This window comes from Mus caroli, unplaced genomic scaffold (assembly GCF_978045245.1).
Source record: "Mus caroli unplaced genomic scaffold, Mus_caroli_1 scaffold_9, whole genome shotgun sequence".
Taxonomy (NCBI): domain Eukaryota; kingdom Metazoa; phylum Chordata; class Mammalia; order Rodentia; family Muridae; genus Mus; species Mus caroli.
In genome coordinates, this window is record NW_028227264.1 from 31439254 (window position 1) to 31449410 (window position 10157).

At 41.1% G+C, this 10157-nt stretch overlaps 1 protein-coding gene across 4 annotated transcripts in view; it reads right to left on the reverse strand.

The window, feature by feature from the left end:
- Positions 1-9447, reverse strand: part of Clvs2 (clavesin 2) — a 117349-nt gene extending 107902 nt beyond the window's left edge. The window contains exons 1-2 of one of the 4 annotated variants that reach the window (XM_029482291.2): positions 9074-9445; positions 6949-7463 (exon numbers count right to left, since the gene is read on the reverse strand). In XM_029482291.2, the coding sequence (XP_029338151.1) occupies positions 6949-7337 (389 nt within the window). In that variant the 5' untranslated portion in view covers positions 7338-7463; positions 9074-9445. The other 3 variants (XM_021175049.3, XM_029482292.2, XM_085842743.1) reach the window with 3 other exon arrangements.
- Between the last annotated feature and the right edge of the window lie 710 nt (positions 9448-10157).

The window sequence follows — 10157 nt, forward strand, 5'->3', positions numbered from 1 at the left end:
CTGGAAAACAATTTTCCAAGCAAATGGTCTGAAGAAAGAAGCTGGAGTAGACATTCTAATATCGAATAAAATCGACTTTCAATGCAAAGTTTTCAAAAAAGACAAGGAGGGACACTTCATACACATCAAAGATAAAATCCTCCAAGAGAAACTCTCAATTCTGAATATCTATGCTCCAAATGCAAGGGAAGCCACATTCATTAAAGACACTTTAGTAAAGCTCAAATCACACATTGCACCTCACACAATAATAGTGGGAGAAATCAACACACCACTTTCATCAATGGACAGATCGTAGAAACAGAAGCTAAACAGGGACACAGTGAAACTAACAGAAGTTATGAAACAAATGGACTTAACAGATATATACAGAACATTTTATCCAAAAACAAAAGGATATACCTTCTTCTCAGCACCTCATGGGACCTTCTCCAAAATTGACCATATAATGGGTCACAAAACAGGCCTCAACAGTTACAAAAATATTGAAATTGTCCCATGCATCCTATCAGACCACAATGGACTAAGGCTGATCTTCAATAACAACGTAAATAATGGAAAGCCAACATTCACGTGGAAACTGAACAACACTCTTCTCAATGATACCTTGGTCAAGGAAGGAATAAAGAAAGCAATTACAGACATTTTAGAGTTTAATGAAAAATAGGCCACAACATACCCAAACCTATGGGACACAATGAAAGCATTTTTAGAGGGAAACTCATAGCTCTGAGTGCCCCCCCCCCAAAAAAAAAAAAAAAAACTGGAGAGAGCACACACTAGCAGCTTGACAACACATCTAAAATCTCTAGAAGAAAAGGAAGCAAATTCACCCAAGAGGAGTAGACGACAGGAAATAATGAAACTCAGAGGTGAAATCAACCATGTGGAAACAAGAACTATTCAAAGAATTAACCAAAGGAGGAGTTGGTTCTTCAAGAAAATCAACAAGATAGATAAACCCTTAGCTAGACTCACTAGAGGGGACAGGGTCAACATCCTAGTCAACAAAATCAGAAATGAAAAGGGAGACATAACAACAGATCCTGAAGAAATCCAAAGCACCATCAGATCCTTCTACAAAAGGCTATACTCAACAAAACTGGAAAACCTGGATAAAATGGACAAATTTCTAGACAGATACTAGGTACCAAAGTTAAATCAGAATCAAGTTAATGATCTAAACAGTCCCATATCCCCTAAAGAAATAGAAGCAGTCATTAATAGTCTCCCAGCCAAAAAGCCCAGGACCAGATAGGATTAGTGCAGAGTTCTACCAGACCTTCAAAGAAGATCTAATTCCAGTTCCTCAAAAACTATTCCATAAAATAGAAGTAGAGGGAACTCTACCCAAATTATTCTATGAAGCCACATTTACTCTGATACCTAAAAAACAGAAAGATCCAACAAAGATAGAGAACTTCAGACCAATTTCCCTTATGAATATAGATGCAAAAATACTCAATAAAATTCTCGCTAACCGAATCCAAGAACACATAAAAGCAATCATCCATCCTGACCAAGTAGGTTTTATTCCAGGGATGCTGGGATGGTTTAATATACAGAAGTCCATCAATGTAATCCATTATATAAACAAACTCAAAGAAAAAACACATGATCATCTCGTTACATGCAGAGAAAGCATTTGACAGATCCAACACCTATTCATGATAAAAGTCTTGGAAAGATCAGGAATTCAAGGCCCATACCTAAACATGATAAAAGCAATCTACAGCAAACCAGTAGCCAACATCAAAGTAAATGGGGAGAAGCTTGAAGCAATCCCACTAAAATCAGGGACTAGACAAGGCTGCCCACTTTCTCCCTACCTATTCAACATAGTACTTGAAGTCCTAGCCAGAGCAATTCGACAACAAAAGGAGATCAATGGGATACAAATTGGAAAAGATGAAGTCAAAATATCACATTTTGCAGATGATATGATAGTATATATAAGTGACCCTAAAAATTCCACCAGAGAACTCCTAAACCTGATAAACAGCTTCGGTGAAAGAGCTGGATATAAAATTAACTCAAACAAGTCAAAGGCCTTTCTCTACACAAAGAATAAAGAGGCTGAGAAAGAAATTAGGGAAACAACACCCTTCTCAATAGTCACAAATAGTATAAAATATCTTGGTGTGACTCTAATTAAGGAAGTGAAAGATCTGTATGATAAAAACTTCAAGTCCCTCAAGAAAGAAATTAAAGAAGATCTCAGAAGATAGAAAGATCTCCCATGCTTATGGATTGGCAGGATCAACATTGTAAAAATGGCTATCTTGCCAAAACCAATCTACAGGTTCAATGCAATCCCCATCAAAATTCCAACTCAATTCTTCAACGAATTAGAAAGAGCAATCTCCAAATTCATCTGGAATAACAAAAAACCTAGGATAGCAAAAAATCTTCTCAAAGATAAAAGTACCTCTGGTGGAATCACCATGCCTGACCTAAAGCTTTACTACAGAGCAATTGTGATAAAAAATGCATGGTACTGGTATAGTGACAGACAAGTACACCAATGGAATAGAATTGAAGTCCCAGAAATGAACCCACACACCTATGGTCACTTGATCTTCGACAATGGAGCTCAAACCATCCAGTGGAAGAAAGACAGCATTTTCAACAAATGATGCTAGCACAACTGGTTGTTATCATGAAGAAGAATGTGAATTGATACATTCCTATCTCCCTGTACTAAGGTCAAATCTAAGTGGATTAAGGAACTTCACATAAAACCAGAGACACTGAAACTTATAGAGGAGAAAGTGGGGAAAAGCCTTGAAGATATGGGCACAGGGGAAATATTTCTGAATAGAACAGCAATGGCTTGTGATGTAAGATCGAGGATTGACAAATGGGACCTCATGAAACTGCAAAGCTTCTGCAAGGCAGAAGACACCGTCAATAAGACAGAAAGGCCACCAACAGATTGGCAAAGGATCTTTACCTATCTTAAATCAGATAGGGGACTAATATCCAATATATATAAAGAACTCAAGAAGGTGGACTCCAGAAAATCAAATAACCCCATTAAAAAATGGGGCTCAGAGCTAAACAAAGAATTCTCACCTGGGGAATACTACCGAATGGCTGAGAAACACCTGAAAAAATGTTCAACATCCTTAATCATCAGAGAAATGCAAATCAAAACAACCCTGAGATTCCATCTCACACCAGTTAGAATAGTTAAGATCAAAAATTCAGGTGACAGCAGATGCTGGCAAGGATGTGGAGAAAGAGGAACACTCCTCCATTGTTGGTGGGATTGCAAGCTTGTACAACCACTCTGGAAATCAGTCTGTCGGTTCCTCAGAATATTGGACATAGTACTAACGGAGGATCCTGCAATACCTCTCCTGGACATATATCCAGAAGATGTCTCAACCAGTAAGAAGGACACATGCTCCTCTATGTTCATAGCAGCCTTATTTATAATAGCCAGAAGCTGGAAAGAACCCAGATGCCCCTCAACAGAGGAATGGATACAAAAAATGTGGTACATTTACACAATGGAGTACTACTCAGCTATTAAAAAGAGTGAATTTATGAAATTCCTAGGCAAATGGTTTGACCTGGAGGGCATCATCCTGAGTGAGGTAACACAATCACAAAAGAACTCAAATGATATGTACTCACTAATAAGTGGATATTAGCCCAGAAACTTAGTATACCCGAGATATAAGAGACAATTTGTAAAACACATGAAACTGAAGAAGAATGAAGACCAAAGTGTGGACACTTTGCCCCTTCTTAGAATTGGAAACAATCACCCATGGAAGGAGTTACAGAGACAAAGTTCGGAGCTGAGACAAAAGCTGGACCATCTAGAGACTGCCATATCCAGGGATCCATCCCATAATTAGCCTCCATATGATGACACCATTGCATACACTAGCAAGCGTTTGCTGAAAGGACCCTGATATAGCTGTCTCTTGTGAGACTAGGCAGGGGCCTAGCAAACACATAAGTGGATGCTCACAGTCAGCTATTGGATGGATCACAGGGCTCCCAATGGAGGAGCTAGAAAAAGTACCCAAGGAGCTAAAGAGATCTGCAACCCTGTAGGTGCAACAACATTATGAACTAACCAGTACCCCGGAGCTCTTGACTCTAGCTGCATATGTATCAAAAGATGTCCTAGTTGGCCATCACTAGAAAGAGAGGCCCATTGGACATGCAAACTTTATATGCCCCAGTACAGGGGAATGCCAGGGCCAAAAAATGGGAATGGGTGGGTAGGAAAGTAGGGGGGGAGGGTATGGGGGACTTTTGGGATAGCATTGGAAATTTAATTGAGGAAAATACGTAATAAAAAGTAATATTAAAAAAAGAATAAAATAAAAAAAACCTACTCAACTCAAGGGATATGGTCAAAATTAAGTTCAGACATGCAGACTTTTTGAACTCATTTGTGTTTGTCAAGAGTAAGGAAAGGAAATAATGAGCACCTTAGTCACAGAGCATGAAAGAGCAGAACAACAGAGGAGATGGCGTGTGGTGTGTACAGCTAACAGAGCAATATTACCAAAGTATCATATAGAGAAGGTACCAGAGACTTCTATAGCAATCAGGTAAGATAAGCCATGGTACTGTGTGTAGAAAGAGAAGATCCACTCTGAGATGAACTAGGGAGGCCCTGACACTGTGTGAGACTGCTTTCCTTACATTTCAAGACAAAGATTGGAGTGCTATTTAAGCCCATATCCTGAAGATGAAGGTTTTCAGAAAATGCCTAGGTGCATCACTGTTTATCTTTGTCACTGCCCATTAGTATTTGTAGATTAAAAATGTACTGTAATTATAGGAAAGAAAGGAAAAATCACCTGAAATTTAGACAAGCCCTAAACCCTGTGTGTCCTTTTCCTATCAATGCGCTTTTCCTTCTGGGTGATAGTTGCTCCTCTTCAACCACAGAAATGGCATCCTACTGCTACTACATATACTCTTGACGGTACATGCCCATGAAACATGGCTTCTCATTTTTAATTTTAGCTATATAGTCACATATTATTAGTTATCATTTTGAATCAGCATATTGAAAATATTTCTACATACCAATCAATAAATTCCCTCCTAATACAGATTTCCAGGGAAAGTTTTAGCTCTTGATAGCCTGTGTTTAATATAATACATCCAATACTAAAACACATTCTATTTCCTATAGCCAAAATAACCCTTCCTATATATCTAAGAACTGTAAATAATGTTCACTTTGATATGGCTTATAAAATATGAATAATGATTTTTGGCCTACAGAAAAAATACTAGAGTTTGGATATTTGTGTGTAAGTGTGTGTGTGTGTGTGTGTGTGTGTGTGTGTGTGTAAATTTTGCTTTTATAAAGACTACAAACAGATTCTAGTCATATTTAAATATAAAATGTCCATATCACCATGGTTCCATATAGCATAACATATGCTCAACTAATAGCTCAACTAATAGATTTTCAATCTAACTGATATAAGGAATATGAGTTTTACTTTTACATTTTAGTAGACACAACTGCTTGGCTTGCATAACTCTACAGTGGACTTTTCACAGTTAAAAAACTCAAAGAAAGCACATAGTCTTTGGAAGTTTCCTACTTGACAAAGAAAAAAAAGCAGCATAAGATCCAAGGGACTCCCAGAAGCAATTCTGTCTGTGAGTTCCTAAACTCAGTGATTCTTTATATAACATGTAGTCTTATATTTACTAGGAAAAATAATCAATTAAAACTCTCAGCCTATAATTATAAGAAAGCAAGACCAATAAAAAAGAGAGAAACTATTAAAAATATCCATTTGCATTTTAACATGCTAATACTCTCAGATGTCTGGAAAATCTGTTAGAGCTACTGAATCTCTCTTTGACTGCAGAAGTCAATTATATCACTCTAGAAATACTTTAAACTAACCAGATGCATCGAAAGACACCATTCACAGAACTAAAAAGACACCAAATGCTTTAACAACTAGCTCTGTAAATACTGTAAAATATGCTTAACTTTGTATTAGATGGGAACTATCTTACCCAAGAGCCTTTATAACTTTTCTGTCTTACAGTCTGAGAAAATAGTTGTGAGGGAGGACACAGAGATACCACTGTCTGCATTTTTTCTAACGTAAAGGAAGTAAGAGTAGTGTTTATCTCCTATTGAACAGCACCTGAGCCCATAGAGTCTACCAGCTGATGGATATTAAAGTTTCCCTCTCTGAAAAAGATGAAGAATTATATCAGACAGGAAGCATGCCCCTTCAGATTAGTGACAGGCATCTAACAGGAACACTAGTCAACCTTTATTTTGAGTGCCATTAAGTGTGCTCAGAGACAGAGGGTACAACTCTTCCTTCTCATTGAAGTGACACATATTGTATTGTGCTTTCATGTACACATCACTGAGTAGAAAAGTTCCCAGGCAATAAAACTGCTCTTGGTTAAGCATGAGGCTGTTTGAGGGAGATAAACTATCAGTACTAGGGAGAGAGAAATGTGGTGATGGCGATTATGACCATGAAGCTGATGAATTACGACAGACTAAGGATTTCTTGAGGAAGAAGAAAGGAAACATCTCTCTTCTCTCCTCCTTTCACCACGTAAGTAAAGATCAGGATTTAAAAGCCAATATTTTTAGAGGCTTTGTTTAGTAGTTGAGTGGTTTCATTCTCAGCTTAATAATATGGCTTGGGAGCACATAAGGCCGCAGGAGAAACTGTGTTAGAGAAGGAAGAGTTTTAAAAGAAAAAAAAACGCAAGCCCTTCCCAAGGGAGCCTACCCAAAGCTCACTATGAGTTGCATTTTCCCTTTGCCCCCTTCCCTGCTCCCAGCAAGTAAACAAAAGCATTGAAATTACAACACTACGAAACTCCTAAGAGTAAATCATAATAAACAAACAAACAAGCAAACAAACAAATCCAGAAGTGTCAAAAGATCATAAGTAAACTTTGGGATTCAGGATTTACCTGCTCTGATCCCAGTTGGCAGCAAAAAGGACTAAAATCTTCCTCCCATAATGGTCCAGATTGGCCAGGCCCCCAGGAAAGCCATCCTTCAGTGCCTGCTTGATGCCAGGGTCAGTGGCCTTGAAGCTTTTGAACATATCCAGGTTCTGCTGCCGGTACTCAAAGTATTGGGCCAAGAGGCGAAAAGCTTCGAAGTGATGAAATTTCCTGGCCCTCAAGAAGCGTAAGATAAAAGCGTCATCGGTGCGCAGAAAGCCAATGTCCGGCCTAGTGATGACCATGTCCCTTACTTCTTGGATGTCCTGGTGCAGAGTGTCTGGGTTCTCATTGAGTTCCAGGCGAGCTTTTTCCAAAGTCTCAGGAGAGAGACCAGCTTGCAAATGAGTCATTGTCCCCTTGTATCCAAGCTGTCTACTCTGATTCTCTCTTTGTGTGTCCAACAATATACCTGGTACTTGTCACCTCCACACCACACTCTGGCCTCCGGTTCTCCTCACTGCTGTCTGCTTTCTTTCCTGTACAAGAAATGGTTCCTCTTCTGTTTTAAGCCAAGTACCCTGTTGCTCCTGCTTTTCCCCATAGCTTTTCTGGAGAGTATTTAAACGTCTCCCCCTAATGCCCCTTAAAAAACAATGCTTCCCATTTGAAATGAGCCTTTGGACAGGCCCTGTAAGCCTGTCTCTTGTCCTTTACCACTCTGAATTAAAAGAGGAAGAAAGAAAGAAAGAAAGAAAGAAAGAAAGAAAGAAAGAAAGAAAGAAAGAAAGAAAGAAAGAAAGAAAGGAAGGAAGGAAGAAAGGAAGGAAGGAAGAAAGAGAGAAAAGGAAGGAAGGAAGGAAGGAAGGAAGGAAGGAAGGAAGGAAGGAAGGAAGGGAAAAGGAAAGGAAAGGAAAGGAAAGGAAAGGAAAGGAAAGGAAAGGAAAGGAAAGGAAAGGAAAGGAGAAAGGAAAAGGAAGAAGAGGAGAGGAGAGGAGAGGAGAGGAGAGGAGAGGAGAGGAGAGGAGAGGAGAGGAGAGGAGAGGAGAGGAGAGGAGAGGAGAGGAGAGGAGAGGAGAGGAGAGGAGAGGAGAGGAGAGGAGAGGAGAGGAGAGGAGAGGAGAGGAAACACTAATTCCAACTAGCATTAGTCTTGGTTCTGTCTTCTCTTGCCTTGCAAGATGTAAAGAAAACAACCCCCATGGACATCTCAGCCCCAGCACTGTAAATCTGCTGCTGTGGTCCCTGATAAAGGATGTGCCTGCCACAGATAAAGATGAGAATTCTGATTAATAATAAGGTGGCTCTTCAGCTGTGAGATCCAAGGCGGGGAGGGAGCGTCTTTGGCAGAAAGAGAGAGAAAGAGGAAGGGAAAGAAGCTTATTTCTCTCTGCTTATTCAAAGGTGCTATTTTTATAGGATGTCGTTGTGTGGTTTTTACTTTAGGTTATTACGATCCAATTAGGGGAGACTGCAAATCGTGAACCTCTTCCACACACAGTAATTTCATAAGGCTCCAGCTGGGTATTGGGTACCTTTGACAGAGGCGTGGGCTCACCCTCCCCACCCAGCCCCCAACTTCTGCCTAGTCTCTCCCTTTATTTCAGGGGACTTGCCAAGGAAGTGGAGGATAATGATAAGGACAGGAGGAAACCTTTTTGGGAGCAAAGGTGTCAAAACCAGGGTGGGTGCAGGGAGTTGTGGAACATGAAATAAAAATGTCTCTTATTTTCCCTATAACCCCCACCCCCACCCCAAAGCCAGAAAGAAGAAAGAGCAGTCAGTTCCTACCAGCAAACCGCGAGGCAGAGTCACTAAGCAATGCGGCACTCCCCAGCATCCATCAGCCCTGGCGGAGGTGGTGGCGGGGGTGGGGGCAACAGCAGCATCTACTCCTCTCAGAGGGATGGAGCAGTGGAGAGAGATGGTGGCTGAGACCCGCCTGAGGATTCACCAGGGAGCAGCCCTGGTGAATCCTCATCCAAGGACCTCATCCAAGGACAGCCAGCCTGTCAGCAGGAAGGGTGGGGACCCGCAGAGCTAGGACCTCGCTGCCCAGCCAGCCTTTTTTTGCCTTCGAGAGAGGAAGAAGGGAGGGGATGGGAACGCCGGGACGGTGCAAGCCCACTAGGGCTGTGGCCGCCTTTACCTTTGTACTCCTAAGCGGTAGCACGGCGCGGCCCGCAGGGTCTGTTCCACTGCCCCCAGAGCGACTGGGTCCCGCGCGCCCCTGGGGCTGCCGCAGCCACTCCTGAGCCCGCTGCTGCTAAAAGAGGATCCGGCTCATCCCAACTCTTGATTATCCCAGAAGAGAGCTCCTAGCGTTGTAGGCGCTCACACATGCTCTCCGCTCCTCTCTCTGCCTCTTAGGGGTAGGAACGAATTTTGGGAGACATTCAAATATTCCAAGCCCCAAGTTCAGCCTGCTCTGGTCCCCAGGTCCCAGCCAGGTCCAGCTCTAACTGGTCTAGAGGAACAGCTATGACCTCACAGCATCCCCATGCTCCTCCTCGCTTTGTGTGCATGACCCAGGAGTGTGAGGTAGAGTAGCACTTGCTTTTGCAACTTAATTGAGGTTGAGAAACCTTTTCTGGTTCTTGTGGGTAATTTTGATTGAGTAGGAGTACGGAAACGTCTTGTATTTTCTGCTTTTGTTGTACTCAGAGATATTTAATTTTAAGAAATATTAAACTATCCCTATTAAATTCCCTTTGAAGAGGATGGAAACAACATCCAGACAAAAATCAACAATACCAAGAATAACATTGTCATAGGGCAGGGGGTTGAATGGGAGCAGGGCGAAGAGGGCACTTGACTCCTAATAAACTGTATTTCCAGTTACTCCTAGAGATATGCTCTTTCCTTGTAATGCATCTTTATACTGGGGTTATAATAAACAAAAAGAACCCTTGGACCTGTGATGCCTGGAAATCTATTTTTTAAAAAAAGTTTTCAATTTTCAAAGCACAGTGCGCATTACTCAAACTGTAAGAAAGTGTCCTGAGTTTAAGTTACCCCAATGCAGCAACTCTTTACTGAACTCCAGTGTAGGTCAGTATTATAGATAGACCTGGAGCTAATTATATTTGATGTTAATTCTGTTCTCCTGTGAGTGGTTGTGAACAAGGAATGAGTTGGCACTCAGGTGATTTCCTGTAAAACTATTTCCCACCTCAATTTGTAAAACAAAGGAGAGCTGATGATTGGGCAAATGTAAGGCAAGGGGTAGCAGA